Here is a 19,041-nt window from a genome sequence, read left to right as displayed (position 1 = left end):
CCCTGATTAAAAAAGAAAAGATAGATTGTCCTACCAGATGACAGTTGGGTGTTGGCTACCACATGCCAATGTTGGTTTTTTTTTTTTGCTTTGCATGTTTATCACTGCCCTGCCCTAGATAGACATGAAGGCCTTTCCTGCAGCACTTGATCTAACAGAGAGCCAACTGTCTCCTCATGATTCGTGTAGAATTTATCCTGGCACTGTAAATTCCCTTTGGCTTTCACCAACCAGACCAGTCACTTAGTTTGAAGATCAAGGGACTTCTCAGTTAAAAAGGTCAAATTTCTTTCCTGGCCAGTACTGAATAGTTGGAAAGAAACGGCCACCTCTGGACTGGCCTTCACCTCACTTGGCTCTCATGCTTTTTGCAGTGAACCATAAGCCTTTGCAATGCTACAGGGCAACATGAATTGGCATTTTTCCTACATATTCGTACAGGTCTAATGACCAACTCGGAAACTGAAGTTTGGTAAAGTTCTATAAACCCTTGAAGCTGGTGATCCAGCATTCACCCAAAGTAATGACAGAGGACTTCAATCAGATGTGTCTTAAATGCCTGGCTATGAAAGGTACTGTGCCAAAACTCCCAAAGCAACAGACACGGATACCACAACACTCAACATCTGCCTCCAGAATTAAAGCAAGTTTGCAGGCTAGTATGCAACATGCCTCAGTTTGCATATGTGAACACAACAGTGAACACTAAGCTGTAAGCAGTTAAATATACAAAGCATTTTCATTTGGAAGACAAACTCAAACCATCTCATTGATGAAATATGCGCCAACAAAACACACAGACCTTTGTTGGTGCAAAGTAAGCAGGATTTGGCCCTAACCACTGTCATCTCAATAAATCTTTCATTGTAATTGGTCCCACACACATTTTTTGCAGATGATTTCATACTCCAAGGATATTCTCCAAATCAATGGATCTTCTTCATTGTATATTGTTATCAAGCTATTTTTAATTACTGCATATGAGTAGAGTTTCTCTGTGGCTAATAAAAGTTCATGTATTTGAGCCCAGCCAACACAGAAGTAAGATATGAAACAAGCTTACACTGAACCTTCCAAAAGCAAGAACTACAGCAAGGTGTCTACTCTTGATGTAATCTAGTCCTCCTCATTAGCACTTACACAGCACAGGTGTAAATGTTAGGAAAGATATATTCTGGATTAAACACAATAGAATAAATTTCAGGCAATTCCTAATGAAGAGAGCCAGTAGTACCACCTGCATTTTCACAAAACTACTTTATTACACAATTTTCCCTGCTTTCCTTTAAAAAAAAAAAAACAAACCAAGCAACCTTAATATCTCATTTCTCCTACTGTTTTAATAATTTTGTCATCAGCACTGAAAACCACTTACCCATTTCAGGAGAGAATTCTACCTCCCCCTTAACTGGGTCCTGGACATGATTTCCAAGCAGATGTCCTATCTTACTCTCTTTCTGTTGCAATTCAGGTATATGAACAGGCCCCCGTGTAAAACGGGGGTAGAATTTTTTTGGAAATGGCCTCTGAGGTTCCAGCCCCTTGACGGGCACATTCTTGAAAGATTGGTTCTCTTCACTGAAGTTGAAATAAACAAAGAGCAGAAGTGTCCAGGTCACAGATGTGAAAAGGCACCCATAGCAGAAATAGCGAAGTGTGACACTTCCCATTGTAGACTTAGCATCGTTGAGGACCCATTCTCAATTACCTGAAAAAGAGTCAAAATATACATTTTAAGTGCTGCCTGTTACCTCATCAGGTCTATACATTAGGAAATGCATTCTACAGGTTGCTATTCCATTAAATTATTTTTGGAACTTAATTCTTAAGGTCTGTGCTTACAGTTTAAGTCCCTTTTCACTTTCCCATTCAAAAAATAAACATGACCAGTTTGCACATTCTGTATAGATACTACTGCTTTAAAACATGAAGCAAACAAGCACTAACAGCCTAGTAACACAATTAAAGGTAAAAATGGTTCATTTTTCCTCATAATAGTTATACAATTATCTCTCTTCCACAACAGTACATTCCTTGCATGCCTGCATTCATTTTAGCATGGCACTAGATATACTACACACAGGGAATTGATTCTTCACAGAATGGTTGAGGTTGGAAGGGACCTCTGGAGGTCACCTTGTCCAACCCCCTTGCTCAAGCAGGGCCACCTTGAGACAGTTGCCCAGGAGTATGTCCAGACACGTCCGTTTTTGCAGTTCAGTTCCTATCCTAAAGCATGGAATGAGAGCACACACACACGAAAAGCCACATAGTTCAGACCTCCTCACTCCAAATTTAAGAACAGCTAGCATGAGCATCCCAGAAACTCCAGAAATAACGGGGTGCAATTTAACAACACGCAGCACCAAGACAGTCACACTTTCAGATATTCTTCTCTGCAGAAAGAAAGGAAACAGATACGGGATAGGGAAAGAGCAAAAAGCTCCAAGGTAGCTTACTGGGTTCCTGCAGGCCTCTGCAGACTCCAGAAGAGCTTCCAATACTCCCTGGAGGAGATGCCTACCAAGAGCTGGAAGGAAGCAACCCAGCCTAAGGTTTTACTTTAGGCACCCATCCACTAACACAATTTCCCAAAACTATATTGAAACTTACTATCATAACCAAGTCCCTGAAGTGAAGCATATGACACTGGTGATAACATTTTACTTATGGCCCAGGAGAATCAGGTAAACTTTCTGGAGTTTCTCAAGTCTAAAACAACCTTGGGGAGTTGAGGGGGGGGGAACCCAAAACAACAAACAAACAAAAAAAACCCCAACCGAAACACAAACACCCAAGCCATACAGCTCAGTTTCCAAAACCAAGAAAAACACTACCTCAAAGAATTAGATTTCTCTCATTATTTAACCACAACAAATTCTTTGCATAGCAACAAAAAGTCTGGAAACCATTTAATCACCTCTTAATTAGCAAAACATTTATTTTAAGAAAATAAAGTATTGGGGCAGGAGTCAAGGGTTTATGCTGATGCATTTTTCAGACTTCTCAAAAAGACAGAAACTACCAGAATTCTTCAGGTCAGCCTGGTAAAGAACAAACCACAACAACATTTGAGTACAAACAGATCATTCCCTTCTCAATATGGAAAATTACTGAACAGAGGTAGAAGGTGTTCATGATCCCAAAGAAACCTATAAAGATCCCACTTATTTTGGCAATGTAATTCTGAGTCCTAACTGACTTGCATCCAAAAAGAATACATGTCAAAATTCAAGCTCACATTTCTCAGACTGCAGCACATCATTGTCTCCCTTCCAAAAATAAAATACCCACAAAGTGAAATAAAGCAAAAAAACCAAACTGCCTCAGAAATAATTTAGCCATTATTCTTACCATGTCAAAATCCCTCACTTCTGCAAGGCAACAGTCCATGCCGCAGTTAAGCCCAAGGAGCTTAAAAAGGTCTTAAACAGGGTTTAAATCTCATACTGACCCTGTGCATACAGATGAATTGTATGGTCTGTGAAACAGGCTCTTTCTTTCTCTGACACTGTCACACAGAAATCTTGCTGCTTAACTGTAGGGCCATGAAATTAGTCAGGCAACAAATGCTCTGGGGGCAGAAATTATTTTTAAAAAGCCCTCATTCTAGGTAGCAGAATGGGTTTAGCAGTTGGAAAGGTACAGACCACCAATCCCCAATGCCTTATTCCCTTTGTACACAGTGGTCAACGATCATAGCAAGGCGAACCTAGACTCAGAAAAAGCACACAAGGCTGCAAAGGAGCAAGATTAGACAAACAGTTATATCCTCTAATTATAATAATTCTTCTTGCCAGATGGTCTGCAGACAATTAATACTTATCCATAAAAGAAGATCTGGGTGCTTGCCAGGTTTTCTCTGCGTGGCCACGAGGAGGTCATCTGCTGTAAGACTTGTCCAAACCTAATATACCGCTCCTCAAAACCTGCTAGAGTTGTTTTTCTATTCACTATGGTAACACAGAGCATAATCCTAATATCACGGCACATGAACTTACACTGTGGGACAGAATTGTTCTAATAAGACAAAGATCACTAGAACAGAGAAGGAACCTTTCTTTTCCTTTCAGAGCTGTTTAAGGGTACACCTACACTGCAGCTTGCACTGGAAAACCAGAGATAACCCTTGCTATCTCAGGTAACAGTAGGAAGACAGGCATGCAGAGCAGAATTCATCATGGACTAAGTATTTCCCCAGGTTCTTGCATCTCTTTCAGCTCAGAGCTCCACCCTGCTGCCATGGCACTTCTACCCACACTGAAGTTTGCTATGACTGACATCAGGCATACTCAGATTGAAGAGGAAGAGATAAATTAGTAATCACCAGAGTGAAAAGATGGCAGTACATCCCTTCCATCTCCAAAGAGTGCTCCAACCAGGCTGAAAGCACAGACTTAGTTACTCTTACAAAGGCAACAAATGTAAACCTGAGCATGATATTATTTCCACATGTTCCTTGCTAGAGCAGAACTGTTTCACCTTCTTTTCCCTTCCTCCACTGTATTACCGCATTTAACTCAAATGGCGGAACCTCCACAATGCAGAAAACCAGGCCCTTTCAGTAGCTTGCTATTCAACCAAGACATATGGTAATACATCAGCAGGAAAATACAGACTGTTTATTTTCTTTAACAACCAAACATTGTCAGACACTTTTTGTGCCGGTTTTGGCTCAGGTAGATATAATTTTCTCCACAGTAGCTAGTATGGGGCTGTGGTTTGGATCTGTGCTGAAAACAGTGTTGACAACACAGGGATGTTTTCGTTATTGCTAAGCAGGGCTTACACAGAGTGAAGGCCTTTTCTGCCCTTCACCCCACCCCACCAGCAGGGAGGTTGGGGGGGCACAAGAATTTAGGAGGGGACACAGCTGGGACAGCTGACCCCAACTGGCCGAAGGGATATGCCACAACATATGACGTCATGTTCAGCATGTAAAGCTGGGGGAAGAAGAAAGGGGAGGGCACGCGTTCAGAGTGATGGCGTTTGTCTTCCCAAGCCCCCATTAAGCCTGATGGAGCACTGCTTTCCTGGAGATGGCTGAACACCCACCTGCCCATGGGAAGGAAGGAAGGAATGCCTTGTGTTGCTTTGCTTGGGTGCGTGGCTTTTGCTTTGCCTTTTAAACTGTCTTTATCTCAACCCATGAGTTCTCTCGCTTTTCCAACTCTCTCCCTCATCGCACCAGGGGGGAGTGAGCAAGAAGCTGTGTAGTGTTTAGTTGCTGCCTGGGGTTAAACCACAACACTTTTGAAGGCAGGATGGAAAAAATTTAAATCCTAAGAAAAGCACATTGAGGCTTATTAATTTACTTTATCCACCAACACATATGCATTTACACAACCACTGTCCTGTGGATTTCAACTACTTCTACCATTTAAGCAGCCACAGAAATCACAATCTGCGTCAGAGCTGCACAGTCTAGTTTTAGGTCGACCATGACTTCTTACAGATGTGTTTTAGTGAAGAGGCCCCAGTCTGTTTTCAAGTCCTTAGTAATGCCAGTCCTGCTTGGGACTTGCCCTGAGGAACCCAGAGAATATTTCCAGCCCTATACTTTTATGCGTACAAAGTACAATCATATCAATACATCTCCACCTCTCCTCAATATAACAAGAAACAAGTATCCTTTCACTCATTTCAACATGCAACAAGAAAATAACCACTTTGATACACACCAGAGGAGGGAGAGAATACTTCAGCTGGTCACAAGGACCCAGCATGAAACACTCCATTCAGAGGCAGCCACTTGGCCCTTAATTCTCATGTCATCCATCTCCCCAGCCATGACTGACTTCTGCAAGCCATCTAGATACAGCAAATAAAAGCCTCACCCTGTCCAGTCTCCTTTGCTCTCCAGTTCTGTGAAGTCTTCTAGGAAACACACTTTGCCAATTTACCCAATAGCTGTCTCTGCCTGCCTGTGCATGGTCTCAATACCCTGAAGATTGTCTTAAACAGCCATCTCCTCCCAGTTGATTTCTCCAAGCAGGCAGGATTTTGAAACTTAAGCAAAGACAAACCATTCTTTTTCTCCTCACCTTTTTTTTTTTGTAACAGAGACAAGCTGTTCCTGAACACAGGAGTTGCAAAGGATATGCCTTTCAAATCCAAAGTGTTAGTATCTTTCTCAGCCCTGATACACGCTGCATGAGAAAAACAGATTATATATATTTTTAACTCAACAGCCCTAAAGCTCTGCTAATAGAAGCAGAGCTAGCAGGTTTGAAGAGGTAGATAGAAACAACTTAAATCAAAAAAGCAGGACTGAATTATCCAGATAATAATGTCAATAGGCTCATAAGAATAATTTTCACCTATGCAATAAATACAGTAATACTGAGCCCAGTCAGCACTAAATCGCTCTTTGTACACTACAGTTAAAATTCATTTATTCAAATACAAACAAAAATACTAATTGCCATAAAAAAGAAATCTATGATTTAAACATATCAAGAAGAACTCTTATAATAGTTACCAGTAAAATCTCTGAGGAATTTAGACTACGCCTGAAGGGTCTAATGTGTTTCTCCCCTTCATTTCTGAAAAGCACCACAGTTGCCAAAAGTAAGTTTCCAAAATACCTCAATTTTCTTTCCCAAAATTGCATGTAGTGAAGAACATCCAGAATGAACAGAAGACATTTCCTCTCCCTCGGAAGGACAGGAGCTTTCACAGCAAATAATAAATTATAGCATCTTAAAGTCTTTTACAAGCATTCATTCACATCAACATCCTAGCGATACATGGGGTTTATGGCTATTTGCATTAGTATACTTGGGAATCCAGAGATACTTCAACATGACAAACAGAAATCATTCAAGGTGGCAGCATCTCCTACGTGAGGAAATTACAATCCATTTTGGAGGCAACTGGGGTGGCCAAGAAAGGAAGAATTTATCTTAGAAGCTGCCCACATCAGCTCAGAAGAGATCAACAGTGAAAAGGACAGTATTCTGAGGATTTCTAACCAAATATTCTGCCTTTGTCTCTTGCTGCTGTTTTGATTGCCATGTATTTATTCCCTGACGGTTTTCAGACTTTGGCAAAGTCTTGGAACTGAGTTTGCAGACCCAACTACCAGAAAGTATTTTACCAAGAGTAAAATATTCCTCTCTAATTTCCATGAATTCCAGTAAAGAAGTCTCAGTTCCTTGCACAAGTGGTAAATCATTGATTTTTTTTTTAATAAAGCTATAAAAGTTAAATATAAGTAACTTAGTAAAAGTCTCCAAAAGTCAATCAATTACAAAGCTGAAAAAAAACCCCAAAACTCCAGGAACCTACCTGCCATACTCAAGCTTCAGTCATTACTGTGCAAAACTGCTTTCCTTGTCGCAGCCTTACAACACCAGCACGACATTAATTTCACACATCAAATCCAGTAACATTTATATTCACTTAATTGGCCCAACAATGATAGAACTTTGTTCTCCCAGACAGCCTGGCAGAGTTTGTAATTAGTAACCTGTGCAGCTCTAACTAACACTGGCCCAATGCATTAGCCTTCAGTATGTTTAATGAAAAAAAAAATGCCAACCACATTTCATAATATTTTGGCTTTAAGTGCAAAAGTAGCTACAGGCTCTATGACCAGCCACTGCTTAAACACTGACATCTGCTTGGATTAACCTCAACAGTTTAGTAAACATACCGTATGACTAGATATTTCATGACAGTGCCAAAACTCATGTTTGTCAAAGGTCAAACAGAGGATCAGATTAACCTCAAGGTTTTTGAAATAGGAGTAAGAATTATTTAAGAAAACCTTAAAGTCTGCAGTAGTTTTTCCAAGAACAGCTTTTCTTCTAAAAAAAAAAAAAGAAAATTAAGACAGAGATACAACTCATACTGCCCAGCTTTCCTGCAAGACTTTCTGTGTATTTTGGATCTATATTAAGGGAAGGAACAGATGTGTATAATCTTCATTTTTAAAGAGCATTCTAGTAAAAAAAAATCATTAAACAAATTTTATCCTTCTACAGAGTATTAGGATAATTTGCTGCATGACCTTCTACTGAAGCTTTTGATTTTTGTTGTTTACTTGGGGGGGGGGGGGGGGGGAATCCAAGAAGATAAAGTAACACTACTTACAAATGCAATTTTGCTCTTTTAATAGCCTTAACTCTTTATTTATTTCTTGGCCTCCAAGATGTTATCGTTACCACTGCTCCTCTTCCAAAACAAACATCAGCATGATCAGGCTTTCCTATTTTCTTGTTGAATCACTAGCAAACAACAGCATTAACAGTACAATGAAGAGGCCAGATTAAGAAGAAGTGGTACCCCAACAGCCCGCTCATCACACAGAGATGCCATTCCCAGTAGCTTCTGCACTTAACCTTGAGAATTACTTTTTTCCAGGCATCCCTTACATTGCAACCAGCCTTAAGGGAGAGTCAGTTAATAGACCAGCAAGACAAAAAAAGGACACCTGAGGCAGCTTTTGTTTCAGACTCCAACACACATCAGTAGAAGCAACATCCATTGAACACACATTCAGAACAAAAGCCAGAGATATATCCAAATAAAAGCTTAGTGTTTCATGTGCTCCAGAATCTAAGCGCCAACCCCATCTAACTCCTTGTTAAAAAACCCTCCTACCGAATAGTTTTAACGCTAAATTGGATTTACCTGCCAGTTTGTTTTTAATTAAAAACCACCATTAATTTTTGACCTTACAGAAGGAATGGATCCTTGTATTTTATGAACTAAGTGGCCATTTTTGACACAATATAGGCAGGTAACTACGCCTGTAAAAACAGGTTGGGCCTACAGGAGCCTATCTCATGACAGTGAGCAAGGACAAATATTCAAGTCCTGCACCTGAGAGAGACAAACTCCCTGGCCACTGACGCAGCCTGGAGAACAGCTCTGCAGAAAAGGACCTGGGAGGTCTGGCTAAACACAAATCAGCAGCATGCCTTCATAGCAAGACAGCTGCCAGCATATGGGGTTATCAACAGGAGCACAGCCAGCTGACTGAGGGATGCAATTACACCACCCCACACAGCACTCTAAGGCCACAGGCAGAGTACTGTACCCAGTTTGGATTTGCCAGTGCAAGACAGACATCCATAAACTGGAGTGAGTTCAGTGGAAGGCCACCAAGATAGTCACAAACTGGAACACTTGCCCTGTGAGGACAAGCTGAGGATGCAGGGCTTCTTCAGCCTGCAGAAGAGAGTGCTTTGGAGGTGGGGGGATGACCTAACAGCAACCTGCCACTACCTATGGGGATGTTATCAAGAAAACAGAACCAGGCTATTTAGTGAGATGCAAGGTGGGAGACTGAAAGAGTTAAAAAAAACTAATATAAGTCCAGTCACAGCAACCCTCATTCACGGAAACATACCATGGATCACAGGCTGTTCTCTTGCATAAGACCGCTGTTCCCATTCATTTTAATGAGGTGACACACTAAGATCTATTTTTAATTAGCCTCTGTAAGTCACTTCTAAATGCAACTTTAAAAAGCTTCAAGAGCCAACAGTTTAGTCATTTCAGTACAGCTATACAAACCCATGTCATACCACCTAAAATAAGTCCTGCTGGAATGAATACAAATTTTCACACTTTATAGATAAATGATCTTAAAATACCAATAACATTAATTGTACTTTATTGATAAAGAAAGGCACGTAGACAGACTAGTTGCATGAATTGCTGAAGACCTACAAAACTATGAGTATCTTAAGTCTGAAAGTGTTTCAGGAAAAATTTAAAAAGTCATCTGATGTCTTTAGGTTCTCACCCCTCACTGTTTTACTACTGTCAGATGACTCACATACTCATTTATATTTCAGTTTTTGGACTTTAACCAGAGCTGTCTAAATATTGCATACAATTATTTTTATATCTGTGGACTATATATTGAAACACCTCCTCTAGGAACATAACTATGCTTATCAAGCTTTTTGGAACTCCTCAACTCCGATAAAAATGCTTTACTTAGCAGGCTGCCATAACAGAGTGAATGCAAACACTTTAGCATTTCTATAATAAAAATGTTACATTCCTTCTTTACCCACCTCCATTTCAAATGGTCCCTTAAAGAAATTTTAAGTATCTTCTGCACTAATATTTTTCACTTCACTTCTTTATCAACAACAACATACTGGATTTCTTTTTTCCCTTACGGATGAAAGATACCTTTCTCCCCACATAATCCTCCTCTCCAAGAAGTGAGAGTATTTCACAAAGGCTCTCATTTAAGGACACAATTTTAATGAGAAAAGCAGTTAAAAGTTTTGGAAGGAAAAAGTTTCATAAGAGTCGGGATCTCATGTTAACAAGCAACAGAAAAGAACACCCGTTTTAGTTACAACCAGTGGTACAACACTGCATCAAGAACACTAACATCATAGTCCAGTCTGATTAGAGAAAGCAAGTACACTTGGATTAAAATCATGGGCTTACCTAAATCCTAGTACTCAATAATAAGTGCTATACAGTAGACAGTTTCATGCTGCTCAGTGCCCTCATACCCGCCCCGCCCCCCCCAAAATAAAAAGCAAAACCACACCAAACTTGTTTCCCAAAGCAAAATTATATGCACAGAATTTTCTTACCTGTCCCCCTAACAAACAGTGCACCATAGGGCTGCTTGGCTGGATGTTACTTCAAGCCATCTGGCATATAAATACATGTCATGCCATGCATGGAGTCCTAAAAATACCTTCTTCCTTTTCATTGCTAATAAATACTTTCTTCCAATTGAAATGGTAAGATTTTCTTTTCATTATCAAAACCACCCCTCAAAGAAGCCAGAATGTTCAGGTACTGCCTCCAAAGATGCATGCATTTTGTAATGCAGCCCTTCCGTCTTCACATACAGCTTAGAAAACAGCAAGATTAAAAAACCCACACTCACAACTTCTTTTTCAAATCATTCCTCTCACATTACAGATCCATGTATCTAAATATTAGTTTAACAACCTTGCAGCACTATATACAAATGCAAAATATAAAGGAGCTTACAAGGTCAACTACAGACAAGCAAGCTGCTTAATACCTTTTCTAAATGTTGAAAATCTACTTAGCTGTTCCTTGCATTTTATGTCTGCAAAGCTCACCAAAATAACAGTAAAAATACAGATACATGCAAAATAACATAAAACACACTTCTACATAAACAGCTGAGCAGAAGAACGCTCACCTTCTTCCAGAATAGTCGGCACTAAAGAAGCAGTGCAAGGTTACACAGTGAAAACACAGTTACTGCAGTAGCAGTCAAATCCAGTTGGTGTCTTCATTCTCAGTGAACAATAAAACACTGAGCTTGAAACTTAACACTTCGTTGCTGAGTACTGCTTGCAAGTCCGAACTGGGAACAGGGTAACAAACACAAGCTTCTCTAAGACAACAGCCTAATTTGGATGAGTCTTAGGACATGAATGCTGCAAGGCTATTTCTCATTTGACTGCATACACTGCCCCAAGAGCACTGATCTCTTTTTCTATTTGTTTAGGGTTGGTCTTTTTCTCTCTTTCCCCCTCCCCCCCGCAGCTGATGCATGAGCCATATGGATTCATGCCTTTGGAAGCATAAACAGGACTGGTCATTTTACTGCCACTCAGTACAGAAGCATAATCAATCAGTGTATTTCTAAGGCCTTCTTCATCATAATATCAATGGATCAGACCATAGTAATGCTAGAGAAAATTATCATTAAGTTTGTATACAAATTTCAATTCTAAAAATTCCTTTATTCCTCATTTTCCAAATCACTATTAATTTTACAAAATTTCCACATTTTGACTAAAACATTCTAGGTATGCTTTCTGTTAATCTTAAAAATCTTTCATCAGAAGTGCTTTGGGCTTTATTCCTTTAAAAGCAAAGCAAAAACATTTTCTAATTCTAAAAAGAAAAACAAAATAAAAAACAGACTTCATTTGTACCTACCAAAAAAGGTGGCAGCAAATTTGACAACAAAACAGACCTCGCTGAAGTACTTTAAAGAGGGACAGTGAAAACTAGGGTTAACCAGTCTCAATTTTAAACCTGTGACTACTGACCATGGACACAGCATTTAGCACAAGTCTTTCTGCAAATCCTGGTCTGTAGTTAGTTTCAAGCAGACACCCACCATCCACTTGCACAGAACTTGGTACTGAAATCAAGAGCTGTATACAAAAAAATCCACTAAACACATTTGCAAACTCACACCAGAAACTTCAGAAGACTACCTGAACTTGTATGAAATGCAAAACTGCTGCAATTAAGTTACTACCAGTACTATAGAACTGGAAACTCTGTAATGCTGGCAATGAGAATGGGTAGGTTGCATCTTATCCTACAGCATCAGATTATAGAACTCAGACTTCTACGCTTACTCCCCACAAATAGTACAAGGCTACTTCAATTATCTTTTTTTTTTTTTTTTGCAGGGTGTGAGCAAGGTTTAAACAAGTTACAGTTTAAATCCCCAAACTACCTCTGTTAGGAAATTAACTCCTTGGAGTTCTTAACTCCTGTACGTTCTCCAAGCTTCTAAGAGATTGCACTGTCTTATATATTTCCTCAATACATCATGTCCTAACTGAGTGTTCCTGGGTAGATGTCCATTGTTAAAAGAAGCAGAACTGAAAGAAATACTAAAAGCAGGCATTGAATTGAATTCAATGTCCATTTGCATTTCTCATGTCTAGAAACAAAGGTCATTTGGAGTTTTTCACTCCAAGCCTTAGCACAGAGTCCACAGTGCCCATACCATTTGGAACAGGAGAGCCATGGGACTTTCATATTTCCCAGTGAGGAACTCTTCCTCAGAAAGACCAAAAACTCCTGCAATCTTCTTGGGTTTAGATATATTTTCTCAACAGAAGTGTAAAGTTATTTCTGTGCACAGGTTTCTCTCTACTTCCCTCATTTTCTCACTAATTAGTATAAGAGAGGAATCCTAAGGATACACACCTACATGTCCTCACTTCAACTCACAAACTGAACCAGGACACCTGTGGAGTTATCAGACTGACCTGTGGGACATTCTGGTGGAACTATTTGCTCTACTACAGATTTTGATGAGATCCTCCGTCTCAGCTCCGACTTATGAAAACTGAATGATGCATTAAGGCAAATACAGCAAAGGTTCTGAGGCCACAATAACTGGAGAGGATACAAACATCAAGCAGAGCTCTGGGTTACAGCAGCAATAACTCATTGCTTCTGCTGCCCCAGCAAGCCTATTTCTACACTATGCTAGCAAACTCTTGTATAGGAAATATTCTCCCTTCTTCCCTTCCTCAACACAATACAGTAATACTAACAAAGAGGTACTATTACTGGTACAACGACACCTACAGATGGAGGCAATAAAAACACTTTCACACATCTAACCTAAGTATCAATTTAATATAAGCTTATCTTGCCAAATATTGCCTCTGACAACAGGGTATGGAGTTTTCCAAATATGTAAGCAAACAGACCTTTTATTATCATACTTCTGGAAAAAAAAAAGTTTCTGTGGACATTAACTGTTGGATTAGAATGATAAATCACTAGCATCAAGAGATTTTACACTGTCTGTAGGGAGACCAAACTTCTGCAAGTTATGCCCAAAAATAGTTTTCTTTGTCTTTCATTCCCCTTCTACATGATCTTACAGACTCAATTCTCTCCTTATCCAAAGAAATTCCTTTGAGGAAAGCATCATGGACCACTCCTTTTCCATCCCTGTTGGTCACTTTTCTTCTACTTTTTTTATTGCCAATGTTTCTAATAGGCAAACATACTCAGGATTTTGATGTTGAAATCAAGGATGTTGCAATAGAATGAAGAGCAAATAAAATATATTTTCCCACTTCAGTAGGAGCTACACTTTCTAACATGCTGCTAGCACAGAAGGTTAGCATGCAATCCAAAACTTAGTCTTCTCTTGCTTCACAGGCAACGAGTCTCAGCATTTGCGATAAGAGATTCATGTTAACTGACAAGATTAAGGTATTCTAGGAAACAGAAAACTAAAGAAAGCATTTCTAGAAAGCAAATTCACTAACAAATATGAGATGCATCAACAAGACACTGACATCATTTATTATTGATGTTATACTTCAGGAATCAGAAAAATCGTCAAAATATCTGTGAAGAATGATTCACAAGGGGTTGTATATCAAAACAGAATAGTTTCATGCCTTCTCGAAAAGGATCTCTGTTTTACTTAAGGCCACCTCCAAGGTTTAAAGCACCTAATTTAATCTTTGTCTGCACAAGAAGATCTGTGCCATTTATATAAAACCATCCAAGTATTGCTTGGCTAAACTGAAGAGAAGACCTCTATGAACATGCTCCTAACATTAAGTATTTGCTTAGATCAGTGGCACATAGCAATCATTTACTGAGGTACCTTCTTTTCAGCATGTCTCTGGCAAGTTTATCAGTTTAACCTGTCAATTTAAAATTCAACTTCTTAAATGGTGCAGTGTCTCATAGTTGAAGTCTTAGGAATGACAAGAACTTATTGCAGGTAAGCAGTTACCTCCCATCAGCCAGTTTGCAACATTAATTCACACAATCCTTCCCTCTTGTGCAACAAGAGAAATTATTTTTGTCAAGGTAGCTTGCTCCATGGCAAGAGGGGTTAGAGCATGCACGTGAACAGTCACTGCAGCACAGATAAGGTATAACTTCTCAGTCACAGCAAACCTTCCATCTCAGGAACATAGAATTTGCAATGCCGCTACTGCCACGAGAGAGAAAACCATAACAGCCACCTGCCCCAAACTGAATTTAGAGCCAGCAAAGACATTGAAGTACCTATGCGTGAGCAGTACAGGGTAGCAGGGTCTGGACTCCTCCCTAGCTGCCCACCTATTTCTTGCTCATACTACAAAGCATAATGCAAGCAGTAGGAAGTGCTGAGGTTCCCTGCATTAGGGGTTTCTAACCAGTGTAAACAGTGGAAAAGTTGATTCACCCCAAGCACTGTATTCCAGTTTCAAACATGCAAAGTCTCTGGCTGCAAAAACCCCAGGCTGCACAGGAAAGGGCTGAGAAACAGCACACCACTCTTACGGGCACTTCAGTCCATACTCTGTGTTTTGGTAACACCATCAGTTGCTTAACCTACAGACTTAACATATTATCACATCTCAGTGAAGGAGTTCAGAAGTTCATACAACAAAATATCTGAAATTTAGTATACTTGAAGTCAACTTCTGATTGAAATTGTATCATCAGCTTACTAATTCTCCCCCTTTTTCTTGCAGTATATTTCTAGTTTTTACAGTTTTCAAATAAAGTATTTACACTAATTCTTAAACAATGCTGATTCACATGAGAAACATGCAAGAGCACAGCTGAAGGATGTGGTAGATACTATTAACTCTTACACAAAACGAGCTGAACAAATGCATTTACTCATGCTGCTAAAGGCTGGCTTAACAGCCAATGCCTTTGTACTGACAGTACTTCATACATTAACACAGTAGCTGCAACAGCAGATGCATTCATCTCCATAAGCCACCATATGTTTTGAAGAGAAACCTTAGATAAGAATGAAGATAGTTTATCTCCTCCCACACTCTTAACAGGGATTGCAAGACTTCACCTCTGAAATATTTTTTGAGAAAGAAAAAAAATTTCTGCACTTGAAATATGTGAGCACACTTTTGCTCTTCAACAGCAATTAACAGTTTTATTGCAGCACCTCCCCAAAATTAATGGTATTAAATAAGTTTACTTGATTTTAGGGATACCTGTAACTGTAGTAGTGCCTAGTGAGACAGACAGTACTGTTCAGGAAGTCAATAAATTGAACTGTCAGAGAAAGGAATGATTTTTTTTTTTCCCAAAATTTTACCATTTCCCTTCAGGTGGAAGTCTCCCCTTACTTCTCTGCTTCAGTAATCAGCACACAGCTGCCACACTGCCAAACTCAGCCTGCCAGCTGCTCAGGCCACCACCTTTTTACAGTACCTCCCAAGGTAATGTAACTAAAGTAAAAACTATCCTCCCTCTGTTCTTTTCACCCCCACAATGCCCTAATTCTTTCTTGTTGAAAGATCTGAAATCCACATTTTTACTGTCCGCTCAGATACTTCTAATCTCACCCATGTGACCCAGTTTGCCCACTCCACACACATGCCCTATAACTACCATTGAAACTTGTTTCTCTAGCATTTAATATCACCAAGCATGTTTTGTATAGACAAATTTTAAAATACTAATCATTCATATTTATTTCCCTTGCCATGCTGTTTCAGGGCTTCCTTCCCCCTAAAAACCTTGATTCACACCTACTGCTATTTTACATCACTAGGAAAATGACTAACAGATTCACCCATTCTCATAAACTACTGTTACACAGCAGCTTATCAGGAACTCTTCCCACTTTACTCCTATGCATAATGGAGTATCGATTTGCATCCTCTGAGACAAACTGATTACATAGCAGAAGACAGGCAACAGGCCCTGAAATCTGCAGTCAGAATCTCTTAAACCAGAACACATGTCACATAGCCTGCTGGCTTCCTCATCTGAGGCTGAGAGATGAAGGCTCATTAGAGCTGCAGTGTTATTTCTTTCCTTCCCTGCTGCAGAAGAGCTCCTGAAACTCTGCAGGAGCTTATCTTACCCAGAGATGAGGAAAAGCTTATGCAGGAGGCATGCAGTTCTTCAGAGACAGTTATACTGGGGGAGGCCAATTGCTTGTTAATCAAAAGCCTCTTATCTGGAACCACCTGGACCTTTATGCTGTTCTAAAATGAGATCTAGGAATCCCAGCTGAACTATTTCATACTCACAGAGGTTCCTCACAGGGTCATAGGGCAGAAACATACTGTCAGGGAGAGGTTGGTACCATCCTTTCCTGGGCACAGCCTGCACTTGGATCAGCTTAAGCTAATCAGAGATGCCTGTGAGCAGTTTCCTATTAAGATGAGATTCATATGAAAGAAAAAAAAAAGAAAAAGCAGATGCTAGATCAGAAAGTATTCAAGAATATTTAATGCCACTTACAGGTTACACTTTCTAAGGACAGAAGAGATTTGATCTTATGTTGAAACACATTTTCCAGGAAAAAAAAAGTGTATTGGCAGAGTACTGATGATCCTGCCCGCCTGCATAATTACTGTACTGGCATTAAGAGATTTCACCACTCCTTCAAACAAAAAGCAATACTCCAAATACATTAGACCAAACAGATAAAGTACAGATTATTTACAGAGCACCAGCAAAGCCAGGTCATGAATTACTTTTTTTATTTGGAAGAGTAGGGATGTACTTTATATCTAGCTGTACAATAAAGTTCTGTAGGGTGTACTACAGCTGCCCTGCAACTGACACTGAAAACAAGTCAGGATACAGTTTGGCAGAAATGCTGTACTAGACAGCACTACTGTTTTAATTAGTCTCAACACCAGTTTTAAGGCTGACACCCACGAAGAAGTGAATGAAGGCAAAGCAGCTACCTGGAAAGGCAGCTTCTGAATGCAGCATTTGCTTCTACTGCCACACTACAGCAGAGAAGAGTCTGACCTGCTAAGCCCCCTGCTACCAGCAGCACAGAGCTTTTGGTTACTTGCTCAGCTCTGTCTGTTTCCATGCAAACAAGGGACCAGAGAACCTTTCTTTTGCCTTCCAGGTGACTTGGAGACAGTTAATTTGCTATCAGCATTTTCTGTGGCAGCCTTCCTTATAAGCTTTTAACACACAAAAAGACGACCACCACATGGCAATGGGAGCTGACTAGAAGGGCTGGAGACGAGCCACATAGCCTCAATGTTATAAAGTATATACTGAAAACCACAGGAACAAAAAAGAAGAAAGGGTTTAAAAATAAGTTTCCCATTTGTAAAGACAGGACAGCTTTAACACACCGCCGGGTCAAACAGCCCTCCAAAAAGCAACGCCAGCCCTCGGCCTGCAAACGAATCAACGAAAGGAGCAGCGCCAGCAAAACTAACACACACACATCCTCACGTTTTGGGCTGACAGTTGCATAGTTTCGATCTACCTGCAGGCGGGCTGCTGTTCCTCCACGTGCATTTAAAGACTAAAAAAGAAAATAACAATTACGTTGTCTTCTGCCCTGAGTAGCACAACCCACGCCGGCCCCACGGCCTCTCCCCACGGCAGTGCTGCTGGTCAGGTTAAGTGAAGAGCCCTCACCATGCGGCCGCCTCCCCCGGCGCCCCAGCCAAGCGCAGCCTCCCCGCTGGAAGCTCACACCCTTCATTATAGCCAGAAATGGGGAAGCCCTGGGTCTGACCCCGGCCTCTGGCCGACCCGGGCTGGGGCAGCAGGGAACAGGGATCACCGTCGCCGGGACAGGCTCCGCCGCGTCCCTCAGGGCAGGCGGGAAAACGGCCGGGGGCGGCTCCTCACATCGCCGGCCCCGTCCCTCACCCCACGGGGTGTTCCTCACACCGCCGCCGGCGCCGTCCCCTCACCCCGCCGGCCCAGTCCCTCACCCCGCGGGGTGCTCCTCACACCGCCACCGGCCCCGTCCCTCACCCCGCGGGGTGCTCCTCACACCGCCGCCGGCCCCGGCCCCGTCCCCTCACACCGTGGGGTGTTCCTCACACCGCCGCCGGCCCCGTCCCTCAACCCTGGGGCTGCCCCTTACACCGCCGCCGGCCCGTCCCCTCACCCCCGGGGCTGCTCCTTGCACCGCCGCCGGTTCCGCTCCGGGGCCGCCCCGTCCCTCGCAGCGCCGCAGCCGCACTCACCGCGGCGGCGGCATCTCCCCTCCGCCCGCCCCGTGCCCTCAGCGGCGGCGGCGCGCACCGCTCGCGCGCGGCTGTGGCGCCACGTGACCGCTCCGCCCTCCCTGGCCAGCGCCGTCACGTGAGGCTGGGGCGCGGCCGCCATGACAGGCGGGTCCAGGTCGGGCGGAGAAGATGGCGAGCTCTGGCGGGGGAGCGATGGGGATGGGGACGCTCCCGCCTCGCCTCGCTTTTGTTCAGCGGTCCGTGGTCATGAAACTATGGGGGAATTCTGGGCTGGAGAACACTTCGAGCCCCCTCACCCCTCAGAGTTGCTGTGCGTCTGCTCATCCCGCCAATTATCAGCCCCTAAGCTTGCAAGGAGTTCCCT

At 41.7% G+C, this 19,041-nt stretch overlaps 1 protein-coding gene across 5 annotated transcripts in view; it reads right to left on the bottom strand.

Moving 5' to 3' along the window:
- GALNT11 (polypeptide N-acetylgalactosaminyltransferase 11) overlaps positions 1-18,744 on the bottom strand; it is a 54,743-nt gene extending 35,999 nt beyond the window's left edge. Inside the window, exons 1-4 of one of the 5 annotated variants that reach the window (XM_075082337.1) lie at positions 18,596-18,653; positions 17,926-17,998; positions 16,749-16,873; positions 1,376-1,708 (exon numbers count right to left, since the gene is read on the bottom strand). In XM_075082337.1, the coding sequence (XP_074938438.1) occupies positions 1,376-1,670 (295 nt within the window). In that variant the 5' untranslated portion in view covers positions 1,671-1,708; positions 16,749-16,873; positions 17,926-17,998; positions 18,596-18,653. Of the gene's footprint in view, positions 1-1,375; positions 1,709-11,161; positions 11,267-16,748; positions 16,874-17,925; positions 17,999-18,370; positions 18,399-18,595 lie in introns of those variants that run through there. The other 4 variants (XM_075082338.1, XM_075082336.1, XM_075082339.1 and 1 more) reach the window with 4 other exon arrangements.
- Positions 18,745-19,041: the final 297 nt, after the last annotated feature.

The sequence above is a fragment of the Phalacrocorax aristotelis genome, chromosome 2, assembly GCF_949628215.1.
Source record: "Phalacrocorax aristotelis chromosome 2, bGulAri2.1, whole genome shotgun sequence".
NCBI classification, from domain to species: Eukaryota; Metazoa; Chordata; class Aves; order Suliformes; family Phalacrocoracidae; genus Phalacrocorax; species Phalacrocorax aristotelis.
Note: the sequence above shows the minus strand (reverse complement) of the source record. Positions and strands in the feature narration are given on the sequence as shown.